The following is a 21,502-nucleotide window of genomic DNA, read 5'->3' on the forward strand; positions in this document are numbered from 1 at the left end:
GGCCACAAAAGCCCATGCCACCGACATTGTCTCCGCGAATGACACGTTGGTGCATCAAGCTCTCAGCGTACGACTACGATCTGGTCTACCACAATGGGACTAAACATCAGAATGCCGACGCGCTAAGCCGCCTGCCACCGAACGAAACAGTTGACGAACCGCCTCCGCCCGGAGACGTTCTTATGTTCGAAGCACTGCCAGAACCTCCACTTACAGCAGGCACAGTCGCAGCATCTACGCAGGAGTGCGCAACTCTTCGCCAAGTTTACACAGCTGTTCAACAAGGCAACGTGCGCAAGCTCAAAGGGGACAACTTCGACGCTTACCGCAGGCGAGCTACAGAGTTGAGCACCCACCTCGACTGCATCCTATCAGGTTCCAGATTTGTGATTCCGAGAGAGCTACGCGCACAAGCTATCTCTCTCATCCACGCCGGACAGGGACATCGTTTCCATGAAAGCGTGTGCCAGAAGCTATATGGGGTGGCCTAACATTGACCACGACATTGAAACAACAGTCCGAAACTGCAAGCCTTGTCAAAGCAGCCGGAGCAATCCGCCGAAAGCTCCTCTCCCAGAATGAGAAAAGCCACACACACCTTGGCACACCCTGCACATTGATTTTGCATGCCCAATTGAAGGCTGCACTTTCCTTGTGATCGTAGATGCTTACACCAAATGGCTTGAAATAAGGGAAATGCGACAGACGACTTCAGCAGCTGTCATTGACAACCTCCGATCACTGTTCGCAACATTCGGAATTCCCCGCAAGGTACTGTCGGACAACGGAACACCGTTTGTATCTGCAGAGATTCTCAAGTTTTATCGCGACAACGGGATCTCATCAGTCACATCGGCCCCCTACCACCCAGCGACAAACGGACAAGTCGAGCGCTACGTGGCCGAGCTAAAACGTGCCCTTGAAAGACACCAGACAGGGTCGCTGCAGCGCCGCCTTGCACGTTTTCTTTTCAAGCAACACACAACATTACAAGACACGACAGGCCAGACCCCAGCGAATATGATGTTCGAGCGTGAAATGCGGACGCAACTCACAGCTATTCTCCCCGAGCCAGAAAACAGAGACGACCCGGGAAGAAAAACAGATTCCGTGCTGCGGGACAATTGTTGAGGGGCAGCACGTCCTCGCCCGCCAGTTTCTCACAAAACCACGCTGGGAGGAAGCTACTGTTATGAGACGCATAGGCCTGCGCTCTTGGCTCGTCAGCATACATGAAACAGTGGTATGCCGACACCTCAACCAGCTGCGTGGATTTACGACGCCTTCCGAGAGCGGTCCGGCAGCAGCGAGGACATCTGAACCATCCTCCCACATAGCCTGGCATCTCTCCACAGAAGAAAAGACTGCACCCAGGGCAGACCTACAAAGCACAGCGGGCAACATCCAGCCTACAAGTGGTCCTTCCCTGCGCGCACGGAGCCAGCGCGTCTCCACGCGTCCTCGCCGACCCCCTGCACGCTATCAGGCAACTTTTTAAGGGGGAAGGAAGTGTTGTGTACGAAGTGCTGTGCTCATCCGTTCTGTTGTGAATGGAGCAGTGCGTGCTAATGAACAGGCCCGCACCCCTCTTGGTGCTTCGCCGGGAGGACTCGCCGCCTGCCTGCGCTCAGCGGGATGCCCCCCACGGCGGGCTCCCTCACTCTCCTCTAGTTCTGGGAAACAAGCCCCATCCCCATCTCCGACATCCGTTCCCTCCGTTCTTCGCCCGGCAGTTCGGCCTACGCCTCGGCCGACGCTGGTCGCACCCTCTTACCTAGTGAATAAACGAAGTTAACAGTGTAACAGTAGCGCGTACGTCTTTTCTACATCGACAACGAGCAAACACGACAGCAACATAACACTGCGAGCCTTTATAAACAAGTCTAATGCCATCATGTACAGGAATACGAGAGGAGCTCGATTTGGTTCCCCATGTCCCCTTGTAAAAAATACGAACTGGATTTGACAGTTTTTCCTTCCTTGGGATGCCTTCTGTGTTGAGCGTTGCATAGCTAGTCTGTGGAAAGCCACATTTAGGACAGTTAATTAAAATACAAAGAAATATACATTGCCTAAACAAAATGACAAGCTGCTGCAGTGGCTCAGTGGTTATGGCGCTCGGACTCGGACCTGAAAGACTCAGGTTTGATCCCAGCTGCAACGGCCGCATTTAAATGGAGGGCAAATGTTAAAGCTCCATGTACTGCGAGATGTCAAGGCACGTTAAAGAACCCCAAGTGATTTGTCAGGCTGGAAACTACAGGAAACTAGCCTGCATTAAGATGATGGCTGGTGTTACCATTAAAGGAGGGATGGGGGACAAACCAGTTCAGTTCAGTCGTTCAGTCGTGTCCGACTCTTCGTGACCCTATGGACCATGTCACGCCACGCTTTCCGGTCTCTCACTATCTTCCTAACATCACAAACTTAATCTGCAGCGCCTCGAGGATGCCATCTAACCAACGCGTTCACTGCCTACCCCTTCTCCGGCGGCCCTCAACCTTTCCCAACATCAAATCTTTCTCCAACGACTCCCCTCTTTTCATCAGATGACCAAAGTAGCTGAGCTTTAACTTTAGAATTTGACCCTCCAATGAGCAGTCGGGGTTTATTGCTATAGTACAGGAACACATGCTGGTACAGTATCCATCTATGTACTGTGCTCTGTCAGTGCGCACTTAAGAGCCCCAGGTATTTGTAATTCCGCTAAGGCCTCACAGCCCGAGTGGCTTTGGAACATTAAACCCATCAAACCAAGCGATACCCAAAGTGCTAAAATTCAGCAGTAGCGATTTGAACCAAAGGTCTCAGTGTCGTAGCTTGGAGCAATAGCTTTGGCTCTGTTTTCTAGCTGTAATGGCCACTGTAGTGGCTTAGTAATTATGGTGCTTGGCTGCCAATCCGATGTAACTCAGCAGCAAGCCACTCTCACTACACAGAGGGAATGCAGCCCGTGCCAGCCAGGCAGTGTGGTCTCGTAAAACCAAGCATAACCGTGCTATTGCTCATGAGACTAGGTTCGATAGGTAAACTACAATTTTTTACTTCAGTCTCGTTCAACTTGGTTGGGAAGGGGCACAAAGAGAAAACTTCTAGAGTTGCACTCCAAGGCCACACACTTTCTCACAAGAGCGTGAGGGCTACACACTAAAATGGCACCTGCTCGCGTTCCTTCTCTGAGTGCTGAGAAGGAAATTCCCAGCTGGTTGTCCCTAAAAGGAGCGCTTCGCACCAGCTCCAGCTTTTCTAGCAGCACCAAATACTGGGGCAGCAGGTGCGAAGGATTCCCTTCAAACACAGCAAGTGCTTGTATAACGCCCAAGGAACCATCCTGTAACTGTTCAACACAGTTCACTCTCTTGGGCATCTTATACTCTTCAGAATGCCAGAGAATTCAGTTGAGCTGAAATCTGTGGTAATAAGTGACTTTTGGAGGCAGATATCCTAAGTGGTTTTCCAGAGCTACCTCTAGCCTGATGTTACCACCTAAGCCACTCTGTCGCTGGTAAACAACTACACCCCCACCCCCAGGGAGTGCCACTCCAGTCCTGCCCATGGTCTGCCGGCCAACCATCCTTTCAAAACATGTCTTTGCTTCAGACACTACGATTCTGTCTGCCCACAAAGCAAGGTGCTGCCACCAAATAAAAGCATGAGTTATCTGCTCGGCAACACACTGGGTCCCAGAAAAGTAGTTTAAAAGAATGGCATTCCGTCCTTCAAAGGGGAAGCAGGACGTTGCCCAAAGAGGACCCCAAGCTTCCACAGAATCTGTCAAATGTAGCAGCTGGTGAACATTGTATGACATGTTTTCCTTGCCGTACAAAGTTCCCATTTGCAGCACAAACTTTTCGAGCATAACCCTTGCTTCACGAAGGTCTTGCTCGGTGATCTGAGCTTTAAGCAGCAAATACATGCTGTAAGAGAGAAGCAAAAAATGTTTAAAAAATTGACGAGGCAGAACTGGTTTTAGGACAGTGTACCCATAAAAAAGCAAAAGAGCCCGTAACTCTGAAGCCTTCCAATAGGCACGGTCCTCAAACCACCTGGGGGTGCGGGTTATCTCTGTTGGAGGTGTTATTGCCAACAACAGGCTATTTAACTGTGATACTTTGGTTCCGATGTACCAAGAGCAGTCATGGTATTCACTCTCTAGCCAGAGTTTAAGCAGCTGTCGTATGACGCCAAGACATGCGCAGTGCTGATAATCTGGGATGAAACCATCCACTGCATCAAATCGAGGAAGGGTCATGGCAAGGCAAGGCCCTTTAACTCCATTAACAGGCTCTGAAGGAGTGCCCTTCTTGGCCTCTTCAAGATGGTCCACAGCAGTCCTGCGCTTCGGAGCGGGATCCATATATTCATAAGAGGAACCCCCGCGATGGTAACACCAGCCACACCCATAAAAACCATTAAACTGTTTGCAGTTGCGCACTGCTGACCGAGCAACAACATCCACTGAACATGAAGCTGCAAAAACCCTGACTCTAACTCGTTCCCCATTTTTTACGAAAGAAAACCCCGTTGCAAGCTTCTGTAGCTCCTTTGTAAAGGATGTAAGGAGGGTGGTCATGTGTGGTTTGGTAAAACCAAACCAAAGGGCAGGCATAAGCATGTTTTGCTTGCGTACTTTGGGGTCCAGTTGCAGTATTTGGCACTGAACAGGCCTGATGTCAAATGCTGATTTTTCAAAAACTCTAATTACATCTGTATTCCATAGAAGTGAAGTATCATTGCTTGAAAAATCAGCAGACAGCCTGGCATGTTCAATGCCATCCCCTACATCTCTGATCATGCCGTCTCTTTCAACTTGAGGTACCCACTTCAAATTCTGCTGTGCAAGGACCTTTTCAATTTGCTCCTTCAAAGGCATCACAAGAGAGAAAGGGCAAGAGGCTATATCAATATCCCGCTCGCAGTTTTGGCAGTGAAGTTGAGTCAGAGGAGTCGACCTCCCCAAGTACCCTGCACAATCAAGGCAATAGAAATGTTTCTCTGCACCAGGTACGTGTGCACCTAAAGCCTTAAACAGCATGTATTTAGGCCTTGGGGCTTCACCCGGGCTAATAATGTTCATCATGTCCAGTAGGTCTGCTATGGCTTGGTCACTTAATTTGTGGCGCATCACGTAGGACAGGACAAGGGCTGCCACTTCGGTTTTTCCATCGGCGAATGGGATAGCGGCTCCTTCAGCTCCGTAGTCGTCGGAATCCTAAAAAAAATCCCAGATGAGTTATAAAATTCATGCGGCATAGGCAATTCAACTGCATGCACCTCACAACCTGGTCGTTTTTGTGGCCCGGTTGCAACTGGCAGCCTGCTATGGGCAGAGGCTGGCAACCTAGCCACCTCTGCCTACCATGATCACACAATTCCGTCTGTGACTTAGACTGGCACAGGCTTCAAATGGTCGGTGCTGCCAATGCGTCAGACAATTTTTTCTGACATGGAGGTATTGGCTTTCGTGTGTTAAAACTTTAGATATTGCACTAATATCAGCTGGGGAAAGAAATATTTGTCCCTACTGAGTTTACATTAAAACCTATTAAAACCAACACATCGACAGATGCAGCCCTTTTTGACAACCAGTGTAATACCACAGAGTGTTCCTACAGGGAATTCTCACTGGTTTACATTTGTTAAAATTAAGTTTCATCTGCACTGTGTCAAATTGCAGTACTATCAGACTAAACGAAGTTAGAAATCAGAAACGTTAGTGATATCAAAATATTACTTATGAACAAGGATCAAGATAAAGGTTATCATTTACAGGACACATGAAAGAGATGAGCTGTCTGACACCGGAAGTGTTATATTTGCACTTCATGTAAAGCTTCAGAGTGTAAAGATACCAGTATATTAATTTTCCTCCACTGCATTATAGACTCTGCAATAAAAATTACCATTTTTCACATATAATGAGCTCAGTTACAATTATTGTTTTGCTGAAAGTTGTGTCTTTGCAATTACTGTTCTATATGAAACCTAAGCATTCCAGCGTTTCAGAAACTGAGCATGCTTACCTGAGAACCTCCTCTCTCTTCATGCGCTGAGGTGTCTGGATCAGTTGGCAAAGCTGAAAGTACTGCCATCTCTTCCTGCTTTGATAAAGAAGAAATGCCATGAGTCCAACGTTCATCTTTTGCCTCACTCAATAGTAGCTTAGCTCAGCTTTATTTTCATAATTATTGAAGCAGCCTAGAATGTTGCCATAATGAATGGTAATTTTGCTGCTGCTGCGAGGAATAGCAAAACAAGTACCTAAATTTATTCACCTCGTATGTGCTGCACTGACAGCATAGCACACTCACTGCTCAAATCATCAAACGACAGTTGTAAATGATTCAATATTGCATCGGAGCTCTTAAAACCCAATAGGAGGAGTAGAACAGTGAACATAACAGGTACAACCCCAGGGCAAGCCTCAGCCATATACCATATCACTAGGCTGTGTACTTCCCGGTTTTAACTGAAAAAATGGAAATTAGAACTGCCACTAACAAAATTGATGAAATCGGCTTAAACAGAAAAACACTCGTTTTTGGCATGTTCATGCTAGCCTAGGTCCATTTCTCTTCAGAGTAGAGAAATGGACTACAATGGGGGGGGGGGGGGGGCTACGCCATGCCAGAAGCCTCATTGCACTCACATTAGCATCTTTGCTGCAGCAATGGACTATTTGAGGAAATCTAAGTGCCAGCTTTGCTACACGGTTTGTTTTTCAACCTAAGAATTAATTCCCAGATGACACTCCTGGATTTTTCATGGAAGTAGTAAGATATATGCTAGGAGAGCTGCCGGAAGAATTCAGTTCATCAAAACAGATCTAGTGACTTGATCGTGGTGCGGGGCGAGGGCAATATGAAAGAGCTCAATTCAAAGTTCCACAGTTATGGCCAGTACACGGTGGTTGCTGTTGTTGAGCCTACTTTGTTTTAGAAACTGCATGCATGTCACTGGCAGTATTAGCCAGCATCTTTGCACATTTCAGGTTTTCCTTTTTCAAGCGCTACTGTTCAGTGAGCATTCTCAAAATTGCGTGCTGTCAACACGAAAGAGCACGCTGGCATGGCTGATAACGGTCTATGTGCACCTGCATTTAATGCCTTTGCTCCAAGGTGAATAAAGTTTTTGACCTTTTTGCAGAAATCCTTTGTACTTTGGGATTTTTTTTTTCAATGATAATCGCCATGTTTTACAGTTTGCAACATGCAACTAGCCAAAAACACCAATTTCAAGATTGTATAGAGACGCCGAAAAATGTTCGCTAAATTTTCGAAAAATAAACATCGGAAAGTACACAGCCTACGTATAACCTCGTGCAAGAGCTACACCCATACATAGGCCGTACATTTTCGATAACTGAAAAAAAAAAACAGTTGTACAAACTAAAAAAGGTTTATTACCCTTTAAATTCTCACTTTAGCAATTATACAGCTTTAAAGCTTTAGAATCATTATATATACAAAACTGACAAACATACACCTTGAGACATATATGCAGACCTCGACCATTTATTGGGAATCAATAAGAGGAAAACAGGGGACGCCTTTGGCTGAAAACTGACTGACCGAATTCGCTACACAGCACTTCACCAATCACAAGCCACAAAGTATCCCCTAGTGTCGCTGTCAGGAACAATTTCGGGCCCTGAACAGCGTACTCAATTTTAGCCTTAGCGTTGCTGGAGTTTAAAACTGACTCTTCACAAGTGAAAATGTAGCACATATTACTTTTTTCGAACAAATTTCACATATACATAATCGAATGTGCAATGGAAAAATAACTTTATAAAGTAATAGCATTGCCAATGATCAGATACTTCTCTTTTATGCCTTTTATGACCACTATAATCTCATGAAATTGTACCTTGTGGCAGACACAAGTAATTGAGTGCAGCCAGGGCCATAATTATTGCCTACTGTCATTGTGACAGAATTATGTGTTGCTGTCTGTGGCACAGATGGCTGCGGCCACACACCGCTTCTCTCAGAGCCACATGCGGCTACTCCTAATGGCTGGACTCTGCACATATACAGCTCAGAGTCTACTAAAATGTTTATTTCTTTTTCCGTGGTTACCTAACTCCTAAATTAGATAAAAAAAGAACAGTTCATGTTCCACCCGCTGTGATGCTGGAAGATGACTGAGGCATGACATGAACCTTGTTAAAGCTTTTCATGTTTATCCACATTCCTTCTAAAGCATTGATGATAACATACTTTCTAAATCACTGCAACCACTTTTCGCATAATTATTGTGACATCACTGCTCACAGAACCTCCGTCAAGGTAGCATAACTTTGGCACTCTTGCCGAGATAAAGTTTAAAAAGCTTCGGCGGGGTGCACATTAGAGCTGTGTCACTTTCTACTCATCAAAGTGTACAGGGCATCAAATGCTCTTTTGTGATGTGGCTTGGGGATAAAGGATGTGAAAGCAAAAGATGATTAAAGAGTATTAAAGAACTGCTGACTTTTTGGGAGATGTCCTCACTGTTTCAGACTATAGTGACCACTATTGATGACTACTCTCCTTTAAAATGCTCTGTGAGCATGACAAGCAGACCTCATTGTATTGTAGTGTGCACCATAGGAACTATGTAACATGGTAAGATTAAGCTCAGTCTCCTCTAAAAGTGCTCATTTTCCCCCTTGGTCAAGCTTTTTCCTTGTTTTAGTAACAGCTCAGCAACATATTCTACTTTGCTGTGGGCACTTAGCCAGCTCTGCGACTCAGTGTCAGCTTCCTGTGCGCGAAATGAAGGATTTGAACCTTGCATGTTTTCCACATCGCACTCTGCTAAAATTTCTCTAGCATTAAACTTCAATGTTCACTTTTTTTTGCTATGCTCAAGGCTCAACAGGAATTACATGAAACAAGCACAAACACAGACAAAAGCTTCTGTAAAACTTTTTAAAGGATTAAAAATCACTCTAGGTCGAAAGCTAAAAATTTATTTTACCTGTGTGGTCACGATTTCATTGAGAAGAAGGCCATTCACATCTGTGCCTAATGGCAAGGAACATCCTGCTTCAGCCTAGTGTGAGAAAGAGTTATCAGTTTAATATTTTTCCACAAGTAGCTAACAATCAGGACAAAAAGGTTCTTAAGAGACAAATAAAGAAAAGGAAAATATTTCAAACACTAAATAAAGCCCCGCAAAGAAAGACCGCAAGGAGGTGCCATGTGAAAACTCAGTAAACTTTGTTATCTCAATCCGTCCTGTGAATTGGACACCAAGCTGCATGATCCGAAGTTTATAATGCGCAATTATGAAGTTCCTTGGATCAGAGGCAGCTGAATCAAATCCAATAATGCGCAATTATGAAGTTCCTTGGATCAGAAGCAGCTGAATCAAATCCAATTACTCAACTTACTCAACAACTATGCGCTGTGCACATTCTATGCCAAAAACTTTTTACACCTGCCATGATTCCAGCAGCTCTTCTGCATCCTTATCCTTATCGGTGCTCTGGGTATCGTGGCAACAAGGAGAACAGCCGTTAAGGTACATCAGCGACTTCCACCAAAACTGGGGCAGACCATTAACATATATTCAAGTAAAGCTGCAAGTATATTTGATTTTGCTCTTTGTAGAGTTTAACGTCCCAAAGCGACTCACGCTATGAGAGACACCGGAGCAAAGGACTCCGGATATTTCAACCATTTGTGATTCTTTAGCGTGCACTGACCTCGCACAGCACAGGAACCCGTTTTGCATTTCGCCTTCACTGAAACACAACTGCTGTGGTCCCGTTCGAACCCAGGTACTCCGGTCAGTAGTCAAGCGTCTTTACCACTGAGCCACCTCGCCAAAGACAAATACAGAGCTCTGTACAATACCTAATGCTACATAGCTTATTTAAGGTTTGGCAGAGCTAAAAAGAGCAAATTGGGAGTGCGGATACTTGTTACGACTACACTTAATCACCAAAGATGTTTAGGGCGAAGCACGATACTAAATACTATACAAGGCATGTAAGTATGATGTCAATTTGAACTCCAGCATCCAAGAAGTGAAGGATATGTAAGAACTTGGTTCATTGTGTATGTACCACCTTATTTCAAACCATGCTGCGAAATAGATACCAGGTTGCATGATTTGAGGAACTCCACATTGTGCAAGTATGAAGTTCCTTGAAGTGGAGGCAAGTGAAGAAAATCTGTAACCACTTTGTAGTTTGACAAGTTCATGCAGTGAGCATTCTCTGCCAAAAACTTTAGCTTTCATACCTGGTATGAATTCTCAGGCTCTTCCAACAGCATTTCCTCATCAGCACTATCGGTATCCTGTCAAGGAACCAACCAGAAATTAGACTATAATACCTACCTGCTGACTTTCAACAAACACAAAGCAAGCGCTAATGTTCAAGGAGTTAAAGTTCTGCCACTCTATTCTGTGACTGAGAATCTATGTCATCCTTAAACGCTGTGCAGGATAGCCTGAGCATATTCTCAGACAAATCATAGACAAACTGTTGCAGGCATCTTCATATGGTAACCACATGATATTCCTTCTACCACATACTATACCAACTACACTTTGCCGCTGTTCAAAGCAAGCGAAGAGGGATGCATTCTCAAAATTTTAAAGCACTCGAAGCATGCTGTGTGGTTGGTGCAATGAAAACCACACCAGCCCACTCAGCATGCAATCTTGGGTTAAAGTCCTGACAACAACATAACTCTTTTTGCCAAAAACTGACTGATCAGTGGCCGCTCACACGCAGGCATTTGTGGACAGTGCTCGGACACTTGTGCGTGAGCGACGCGAACTCATTGTCCTTTTTGTATTTTGTAAATAATGTACAAAGCTCCCCTGTCCTTTCTTCCTATCGCTCCCCTCTGTATTTCCTCTCGCTATCCTCTCCCTATCCCCTTTTCTTTTTCGCCGGCTGCCGCTCAGGTGCTTCAGATTTTAGATACGAGTTTACGCGGCTGGCAACTCTTTTCCTACTTTTTGATTAATAATAAACTACTACCACCACCACCAAATCCCACTAGCTGATTGTCCAGTAACGAGGAAAACCCTTAGGACATTGCGATAGCTTGAAATTCACTATTTTACTATACTGATGAGTTTTGTAGATGTCAAATACTCCAAAACCTATCTGAAACCTTTGGCCACCGTTTACCACAAAACCACTTTTTTTTTAATTACTACATCATTATCACCAGCCTTAATATAAGTGCAAGGCAAAGGCCTCTCTCATATTCCTCCAATTAACCTAGTCCTGTGCTAGCTGCATCCACTTGACTCGGCCCTGAAAACGTTTCAACCTCACCCACCCACCTAACTTTCTGCCGCCCCACTTTATGCTCACTTTTGCTTTCTTTACATGCAAACCTGTTTCAATATTCTGTCACCTTTATGCACTTTTTTGGCCAGCATACTGCCACTACTTTCTCAGAGCAGCTGAGGTATTCATCTCGTTGTCCCTCTGGGGATGCAGTTAGGAAAAGGGAGGAGGAATTTTGGTCGTTCTTGAATGACACCTAGCATGCCCGAGAGAAGAGCAGCTAATTCCATGTGGAGTATATGCTCTACTCCGCTACTGGAAGAATCGTCCGCTGATGCAATGGAACTATACAGTCCCCATATGTTCAATTACCATCCTTGCCCGTTTCAATGTAATAGCGCATTGCATCGGTGGCTGTGCAGTCATCCCAGTGGCAAAATTTTTCAGCTGCAGCATAGAATGATGTAATCAAGGTAGAAAATCCTTGCACTGTATAAACATCTCAAGCAAATAAGTTAACTTTTTTAAATTTTATTTTATGCTTGATGGATTACACTTATTCCACTGCAGGAATAACAATGTGGCATCATCTTTCGTATGCGCGCATACTCAGGCAAATGAGACACTCGCCGAACAGCGTTAAAGAACCAGTTATCGCTTGAAAATAGAAAGCCCGAAAAGGCTGCGACAAACAATGCGTTTTGCAATAGCCCTATATGTAGCTCTACAGCGCCGCGAGCACGGTGAGCGCTAACTTCGAGTATACATACGGACGTCAGCTTTGACAAGCTTCGTCCTAGCACGAGCGCACGCTCCAAATAAACATTGCTGGGAACGCGCATTCGTCGAGCGACAGGAAAGCACAATATAGCAAGAAACCCTTATTTACCTCTCCGACTTGTACTGCAGAGGTCTCAGAACGGTTGTCTTCTGAGATCTCGCCACACTGCTGTGTACCGGCGACGTCAGAAGTTCCACAACCCGAAGAGGCGAGAGAGGCCTCGGCGTCCGATAATTGCGTTCTGAGCCGTCGCTGTTCTGTTTTTCTGTGCACGGGCACATCCTGCTCAAGGTGGCGTTCGTACCTTGCAGGCATGGCGCGCGTCCTTCTCCCTTTAGTCACAGTCCGAAAAGAGATGGTCAGTAAAAACTGCTCACCAACCGTCCTGACTGCCTGCCTGAATGTGCAACAACAATGCAACAAGGAGCGCGCATGGAATGGCGCATGCAAGGTATATGCATGGTATATGTAGCGCATGGCGAAATAGAAATAGTGCAATGATATAGATCTACATCAAGAGTACACTACCGAAGATGATGATGATAATGAGTATGTGGTCATTTCCTTCGGATCGGGAGATCAACGGGGGAACGGGGTCCCCCGGATCAGACTCAAACCAAGTAAAAAAAAAAAAACTAAAACACGCATACACATTGTCGCACAAAACACACACTGGCACAGAGCGAGAGAGCAGAATTTTTTATTTATTCCAGCGGATGAAGAGGCTCCGGCCCTCCGTCGCTTGGGATGGATGGCGGGTGCCCCGCCTCAGACGCAGGTCGGCAGACGTTGTTGGCCGGCGGCGTTCCAGGCCAGCTGGAGCCCAAGGTACTGCTCCAAATTCACGCACTGGCCCACACACACTCACACACGCACTGTGGCAGTCACTGAGTGCGATGTTCAGTCGTTTGGCGGTCATCGCCGAGTTATTTGCCACCACTGCTGTAGCCTAGCCTTCCTGATGGAAACACTGCGGCTTGCGATAGCGTTCGTTTCGTTGTCGCTTTCATCGCCCGCCTTGAAGCCGCAGATAAGATATACATTGCGTCATCTGCATTTTGTATGTATGTATGCGGTTGTGGCACCAAGCAACTCAGGCTATGAAAGACGCCGTAGTGGAGGACTCCGGAAATTTCGACCACCTGGGATTCTTTAACGTGCACTGACATCCTACAGCACACGGGCGCCTTGCTTTTCGCCTTCATCGAAAAGCTTGCGCCGAGGCCGGGATTCGATCCCGCGTCCTTGGGAACAGTAGTCGAGCGCCGTAACCACTGCGCCACCCCGGCGGGGTTGTATGTATGTATGTATGCATGTATGTATGTATGTATGCATGTATGCATGTATGTATGCATGTATGCATGTATGCATGTATGCATGTATGCATGTATGCATGTATGCATGTATGCATGTATGCATGTATGTATGTATGTATGTATGTATGTATGTATGTATGTATGTATGTATGTATGTATGTATGTATGTATGTATGTATGTATGTATGCAGCTACACCCACATAGAAAAAAAAGATAGTAAACAGCGGTATTATTATATGCATGTAGCATAGTTCAATATTTTAGTATGGAGGAGCTACCAAGATAAAGAATTTAGGCATATACTACTTTTTGAAGAATTTTCTTGGCAGTAGGATGGAAAATCGGGCGCTGGTTGGGGCTGTTCATGATGTAAATACGTGGACGCAAACAGAATGAGGCACAAAGAAGGCAGAGGACGATCGAGGCACAAACGGCGCGTGTCCTTTCTAAACAACGTTTAGTTTGCCCCCACGTATTTAAATCACAATTTTCTTGACCACTTGAATGATATGCATATCACACTGAGCAGATAATTGTTTTCGCCACCAGCTATAGCTACACGGGGATGAAAACAATTAAGTACATGGCTTCATGCTAGACCTATCATTTGCTGGACGCTGCCATATTGCCATGCTCGTGAGAAATGAAGCAAAATGAGAATCGTGGCAATTTCATGAGCGCACCACTCAAAAAAAAAAAGCAAAGTAACTGATGTAAACAATATATACATCACGAGTTTGGTCGCACGGCCAATGTCAATTGAAAGGAGCTATAGGGATGGGATTGGACACAGCTGACCCGGCTTATTTTAATCGAAAAAAATTCCGACCCATGCTCCAGACGTATATATACAAGGTTCCTACACAGGTTAGAAACAAATTAAAAATACCTCCGCTCCCCAAAAACATGCACCCCCAGCCGGAGGAGCGATAGCAGCGCTGCAAGTCCGTTTTGAGGGCAGACAGGACGTCTTATATACAGATGCCGCACAATGCGCGGACGATATGGGACGCGTTTCAGTAACTAGAGGAAACGGGTGCTGGATAGTTTGCTGCAGCACCCGACACTGGATCGCAACGGAGGCGGAACAGGTGGATTGCGCTAGCCCTAACCATCAACAGGTCAAAATTATAGTTACAGGCTTAAAATCAGCCACTAGAAACCTTGACGTGGGTCGCATTTCTGTCATAGCAGCAAGAGTGTTTGGTGACCAGTGGTCCACCACTGGCAGAGCAGGTCGCGCTCATTTGGGCACCGTGGGGGAACGAGAAAGCGCACGTACTGGCCCAGCTACCTTCCGGGATCCCAGTGATGAATTATATTCTATGACGGGCGCAAATAAATGTTATTTCTCTCTCTCTCTCTCCAACCTCTTGCTCAACGGTAATCTCAAATGGATACACTGTTAGCTAGAGGGTTCGTATACATGGTCGAAAAGCGCCTCAGGCGATCGCGCTCTCCAGTATACCACCTGAACAAACCTTGTTTCACCGGGCACAAGTACCCGGAGAAACTTGTACTGCATATATCGAAGCTATCTTAAAGCTATGCAGACTCGTCAACCCCAGTATGCTTGAAGAAGACAAAGTCGGTCACCTCCTGAAAGGAATAGCGGAAGACGTTTATAATTTTCTTATTAGCAAAGAGAACCTGAGCACCACCGCTGATGTTATAAAGCATTGTAGAACATTTGAGGCTCTCAAGCTGCGACGAATTACACCTAAATTCGGAAGACTGGCCAATGTTACCTCTGTAGCCAGTGTTGAAGCCTGTTCTTCAGTTTCCATGGCTGATATACGAGAGATTGTACGCGATGTTACGTACTTTGTATGCACGGGGGGTTTATTTACAGGGATCTGTACAAAGAGGACTGCGGCGAAGCGTACAAGCGTTCCTCTGCCCTTGCTCTTTCTTCTTCTCCACCGATCTACCCGACCGCTCTTTTTCATCTTCCGTCGACGTTCTACGAAGGCGCGTGACATTTCCCTCCTCGCAGACGAAGCCCGTCGAGCGAGTTACAGAGATCCTCTGGAATGAAATCGCTTGAGGCGGGCTACATGCACCACCTGCGACTGCCGTGACCGTCGACCATTCGCCGTTATGTGTGCTCTGACGTAATTCAGGTCATTGATGCGTTCTAACACAACAAACGGTCCGGTGTAGTGTGAAAGCAGTTTTTGACAAAGACCACGCTTACGGAGAGGTGTCCACAACCACACATAGTCACCAGGAGCATAGGAAACTTGTTGGTGTCGAGCGTCGTAGCGGTTCTTAGAACGTTCTTGTGAAGATAAAATTCGAACTCTGGCCAGCTGGCGGGCTTCTTCAGCTCTGCAGAGTGTGGTAGCAAGAGAAGGTTCGTCATGAATGAAAAATGGCAGTATGATGTCTAGGGCACAGCGAGGCGTGCGAGCATAGAGAAGGTAGAAGGGACTGTAGCCTGTTGTCTCATGTTGCGCTGTGTTATATGCATGCGTAATGAACGGTAGAACGCCATCCCAGTCCTTATGGTCTGCAGCGACGTACATAGCCAACATGGTGGTAAGCGTCCTATTAGTTCGTTCTACCACACCGTTCGTTTGGGGATGATATGGCGTGGAGTGGCGAAAACTGCAGGCGCTGAGGCGAAGAAGTTCTTCGACAATGTCCGCTGTGAATTGGCGTCCACGGTCGCTAATGATGACTGCAGGAGGGTCGTGCCGAAGAATGACGAGTCGAAGTAAGAAATTTGATACTTCAGACGCAGTAGCGGATGGTATCGCGGCTGTCTCACAGTAGCGGGTTAAATAATCAACGCACACAAGAATCCATCGGTTTCCTTTAGAGGACCGTGGAAAAGGTCCAAGAAGATCAATGCCAACTTGCTCAAACGGGGCTGTTGGAGGTGTGACTGGCTGCAGTTTTCCATGTGGGCTTGAAGTCGACAGCTTAAAGCGCTGACATTGCACACAGCTGGCTACATATCGCTTGATCGTTGAACGCATCTTCGGCCAGTAAAATCGCTGCTGTGTGCGGTGGAGTGTTCGGGCCACTCCCAGGTGACCAGACGTGGCATCATCATGCGTCATTTCTAGAACTGTGATACGTAGGCTTTCCGGAACGACAAGAAGCATACGTGCTTCCCCAGAGGCGAAATTTTTCTTGTAAAGCACTCCCTCGCGAATGCTAAATGTGTTCTTCATAGGATCGTTGGCGGAATCAAACAGTGAAGTTAATGTTTTGTCTTTGCGTTGCTCGGTTCGGAAAACTCTGAGATCGGGGAAAGTTTGTGCAATTGGAGACAAATATTCATCGAAATTGTCTGAGTCATTATCAGTCGTTTGAAGCGGCAAACGCGAAAGACAGTCAGCATCTGAGTGTTTACGGCCGCTTTTATGCACCACAGTAAAATTAAACTCTTGTAGGCGTAAAGCCCATCGAGCGAGCCGCCCACAGGGGTCACGAAGACTCACGAGCCAGCAAAGGGAATGGTGGTCGGTCACAATCGTGAAAGCATTCCCGTACAGATAGGAACGAAAGCGCTGTACAGCGAAAACAACGGCTAGACATTCTTGCTCCGTAACCGTGTAATTTCTTTCACATTTACTCAATGAGCGGCTGGCATACGCTATCACGTGCTGATCGCGTCCATGGCGTTGCATAAGTACAGCGCCGATACCGATACCACTTGCGTCAGTGTGTACTTCAATTGGAGCTGATGGGCAGAAGTGGCGGAGGATTGGGCCCGAGGTCAAAAGAAACTTCAGATGACGGAAAGCTGAGTCACATTCGCTGGTCCAATTGAATGGTGTATCTTTATGCAGTAGACTCGTAAAGTGGGTAAGCGATGTCTGCAAACCTTGGTATAAAGCGCCGAAAGTACGAGCATAGCCCCAAAAAACTCTGCAGCTCTTTTACTGACTTGGGCACGGTAAAACTTTTGACGGCTTCAATTTTCTTGGGATCTGGTCGAACACCTTCTTTGTCAACTAAGTGACCGAGGACAATTGTTTCACGATCGCCAAAATGACATTTCTTTGCATTCAGTACAAGACCAGCTCGTTCCATGCAATTAAGTACGATATCCAGACGGCTGTCGTGCTCACTAAATGTTTTGCCAAATATTACTACGTCGTCCAAATAACATAAACAAATTTGCCACTTTAGTCCACGTAGAATTGTATCCATGAACCGCTCGGATGTGGCAGGTGCATTACATAATCCAAAAGGCATAACGTTAAATTTGTAAATTCCGTCTGGTGTTACGAATGCCGTTTTTTCTTTGTCTGCAATGTGCATGGGGATTTGCCAGTAACCGGATCTCAAGTCAATAGAGGAAAAGTATGAAGCTGAGTGCAGACAGTCAATTGCGTCATCTATGCGTGGAAGCGGGTAGACATCTTTCTTTGTGACTGAATTTAAACGGCGGTAGTCAACACAAAAACCTCCATGTGCCATCTTTCTTTTTAACAAGGATAACTGAAGCTGCCCAAGGACTACAGGACTCTCGAATAATGCCGCGCTTTAGCATGTCTTGAACTTGCTCATCTATTACCTTACGTTCAGTTGCTGAGACTCGATAGGGCTTCTGACGTATTGGAGGGGCGGACCCTGTGTTGATCGTGTGATGAATACGACTGGTAGGCAGTGGCATTGAGTCATCCTTGGCAAAGTCGAACACTGTCACGTGTTTCAGTAGTAGTTCCACTAGAATACGACGCTCAGTTGTAGAAAGAGACTTACTAATCATAGCCGTAACTTGCGTCTCCATGCCTGGTCGCACCTGCTGCTCAGTGACAGAGCTGTTTAACGCCGCGACGGAACCGGATATGCCTTCCTCGAAACGGGCGAGTTTCAGGCCCCGAGGCAACACAGTTGGCTCTTCGGAGTGGTTCACTGTCCATAGCTGAGTGCGGCCTTTAGTCACGGGAATGACGCAACGAGGCACAAGGATACTCTTCTTAGAGCAGGTGAATCTCGTAGGTTCTACTATAGCCTCAAAAGATTCGCACTGGTTCCGAATAGAGAAAACCCGCATGAATGCTGCAGATAACGCTGGCACAATTGTGTCTTCTTCCACAGCAAATGCTCCAAATTCAGGTGTAGAGTCATCCACAAGAACCGAAAGTAGTGAAGGATTCAAAGCAATCTCTCCCGTACCACAGTCTAAAGTTGCACCACACTCTTGCAGAAAATCAATCCCAGGAATCACGTCATGCGTAGACCGAGGCAGTACTGCAAATTCTACTCTAAACTTGAGGCCGCCAATAACGACATACGGAGCACACACACCAAAAGGAACTAAATGTTCACCACCGACACCACGGAATAACACTACACGGTCACCACTGAACATTGCTTTTCTACCTAAACGGTTCTTAAAACTCAAACTCATAACATATACTGTAGCACCAGTGTCAACAAGAGCCATTGTTTTCACACCATCAACAAACATTTCCAATTTGTTCTTTAACATAAACACGGACAGAGGCATGGACGTCATCGACTCGCCGGCGGCCTCACCTCCATCGGCCGCGCCCCCTAGTTTCCCGGAGGCGGAGGGGTAGAACGACGTTGAGGGGAAGGTGACCTGCGCGGGCGCTGGGGTGGCGGCGTCACACTACGATCAGATGCAGGAGATGAATTCCGCAAATGTGTCGAATGGTGTGAGTCCCCGGTAGGCATAGTCGGGGATCGTTGTTGTTCGGTGTGCAGCCGTCCGTGAATGTTCGCGTGGGGTCGGTAATCTTGTACAGTTGGAAAACGACGGCGGCAGTATCTAGCGATATGCCCCGCAATGCCACACCTGTAGCACACAGGTTGAGGGCGCCAGCGATGAGCATAAGAGTCCTCACTAACAAAGTCGCGACGTTGGTTGTAGCGAGGCTCTCACTGCTGACGAACCACATTTTCAGAGTAGGCGGGCCTCTTTTCCATCGGCTGGTGGTCATAACGTTGAGTATAGCTGCGCTGATCGTCCATATGCGAAGCGCCGCTAGGTTGAACCCACGGAGTGGACAGGGCGGCAACATTTGCCTGCGGTGCACAAATCTGCCGCACATATTCTTCACTACAGATGGCGTCCCTAGATCTTGACAATTCCTCGCGTACAATCTCTCGTATCATATCAGCCATGGAAACTGAAGGACAGGCTTCAACACTGGCTACAGAGGTGACATTGGCCAGTCTTCCGAATTTAGGTGTAATTCGTCGCAGCTTGAGAGCCTCAAATGTTCTACAATGCTTTATAACATCAGCGGTGGTGCTCAGGTTCTCTTTGCTAATAAGAAAATTATAAACGTCTTCCGCTATTCCTTTCAGGAGGTGACCGACTTTGTCTTCTTCAAGCATAGTGGGGTTGACGAGTCTGCATAGCTTTAAGGTAGCTTCGATATATGCAGTACAAGTTTCTCCGGGTACTTGTGCCCGGTGAAACAAGGTTTGTTCAGCGCGCTTCTTCTTTGCAGATTCATCTCCAAAATTTTTCTTGATTTCGCTGGTAAAGATAGCCCATGTACTTAATGAATCCTCGTGATTATCGAACCAGTCGAAAGCAGTGGCGGCAAGGAAGAACACCACATTAGCCAGCTTAGTAGCGGTGGTCCAGTGATTGTATTTACTCACTCTTTCGTAGTGCTTCAACCACTCATCAACGTCCTCCTCAGGTTTTCCGGAAAAAGTACGCGGCTCTCGATAATGGGGCCAGTTGTTCGCCGTGAATATTCCTGGCTGCTCGGTACTGCTGTCTTAAGCCATGTCTGATGGCATTGGTTGTAGGCCAGCAAGTCTACGGCTTCTTCGGTAGATGAAACGCTCCGTGGTCGCAACCCAAGCACCTCTCACCAAGATGTTACGTACTTTGTACGCGATGTTACGTACTTTGTACGCACGGGGGGGTTTATTTACAGGGATCTGTACAAAGAGGACAGCGGCGAAGCGTACAAGCGTTCCTCTGCCCTTGCTCTTTCTTCTTCTTCTTCTTCTTCTTCTTCTTCTTCTTCTTCTTCTTCTTCTTCTTCTTCTTCTCCCTCGTTGTAATGGCACATACCCACAGTGGGGGATTGGCCAGAATTCGTTGTAGGTGACATAATATTTTTGATAATGTCGATTTGACTGTATGATACAGATAACCTAATACTTACTTCTTCACCGATCTACCCGACCGCTCTTTTTCATCTTCCGTCGACGTTCTACGAAGGCGCGTGACAATATGAATTAATGATATAATTCATATTCAACTGCATGCCGTTTTGCGGCTGGCTTGTATTTCTTTCGAAAAGCTGGCCTTGGATTTGTAAACAGCTTTTTCTACACGTGCTTCGAGCAGGATTGGCTGACACGCTCGACCACCGATCCCGAGTACCGGTCGCGCAACACGCATATGGGACACCATGAAGCCAATTAAGAGCTTATAGTATACGATCACGCTCTCGATCTAGCTCGCATGCACAAGCAGAGATCGATATAAATGGAAACGTCCTTGTAATCCGTGTATGCGCTAACGCGTTTCAATGGCATGTATAATGCAGCAGAAATACCGCTCTCTCTCTTCCCGGTCACTGATTGAAGTGGTTAATGAACTGCCGTATGATTATGTCGTTGACCCATAAAATGCAGTCTCTATTGCTACGAGTCAATGATAATCACATGCACCCGAATCGCTATGAGGGGCAGAGGGTTTGTTGGGAGATTTCGGCCACAGAGCATATGTAGGGGTCTGCAGAATTTCGCCTCCATCATTCCACCGCCATGGGTCGGGACTTAATTATACTCATTCTTTTGTATAGTAAACGAAGCTTTCAATACAAACCTCTTTCTAGAAAGTATATATATCCAACGAGCCTCCGCGGCTGCGCGCATTGCACCTTATGTTGTCTTTGCCACATTATAATTTATTGACATATTAAGTTAACACTCGCGCTGCAATGCTTTTTAATACGATCGAGTGCCGTCTTAGCGAGTGCAAGTATGGCCGAGATATGGCACTGAATATGCTAGCTGATCGACAGGCAAATTTGTTGGCGAGACGAGACAATGAAAACGTCGGACTCTTCCTTCATCTTGCCCATTTAACAGCATGGGCGAGTTCCCTCTTTGGTAGTTAATTGCAACTTATTGTTAGTGAAAGAGTTCTAGGTAAAATTATATTCAGTCACCGAACGGCTGTCAGATTCACAGTCAAA

The 21,502-nt window shown here is 46.3% G+C and overlaps 1 protein-coding gene across 1 annotated transcript; it reads right to left on the reverse strand.

Annotated features, from left to right (window-relative positions):
* Positions 1–3,394: 3,394 nt before the first annotated feature.
* Positions 3,395–6,095, reverse strand: LOC146170825 (uncharacterized). Its single transcript, XM_084586752.1, has 3 exons — positions 6,024–6,095; positions 3,984–5,212; positions 3,395–3,917 (listed from the first exon to the last, which is right to left on the reverse strand). Exons 1-3 carry the CDS (start codon positions 6,090–6,092, stop codon positions 3,395–3,397), a joined length of 1,821 nt encoding a protein of 606 aa, XP_084442878.1. The 5' UTR covers positions 6,093–6,095.
* Between the last annotated feature and the right edge of the window lie 15,407 nt (positions 6,096–21,502).

This window comes from Amblyomma maculatum, unplaced genomic scaffold, assembly GCF_055883805.1.
Source record: "Amblyomma maculatum isolate TAMU_Amacu unplaced genomic scaffold, ASM5588380v1 scaffold_38, whole genome shotgun sequence".
In the NCBI taxonomy this organism is placed as follows: domain Eukaryota; kingdom Metazoa; phylum Arthropoda; class Arachnida; order Ixodida; family Ixodidae; genus Amblyomma; species Amblyomma maculatum.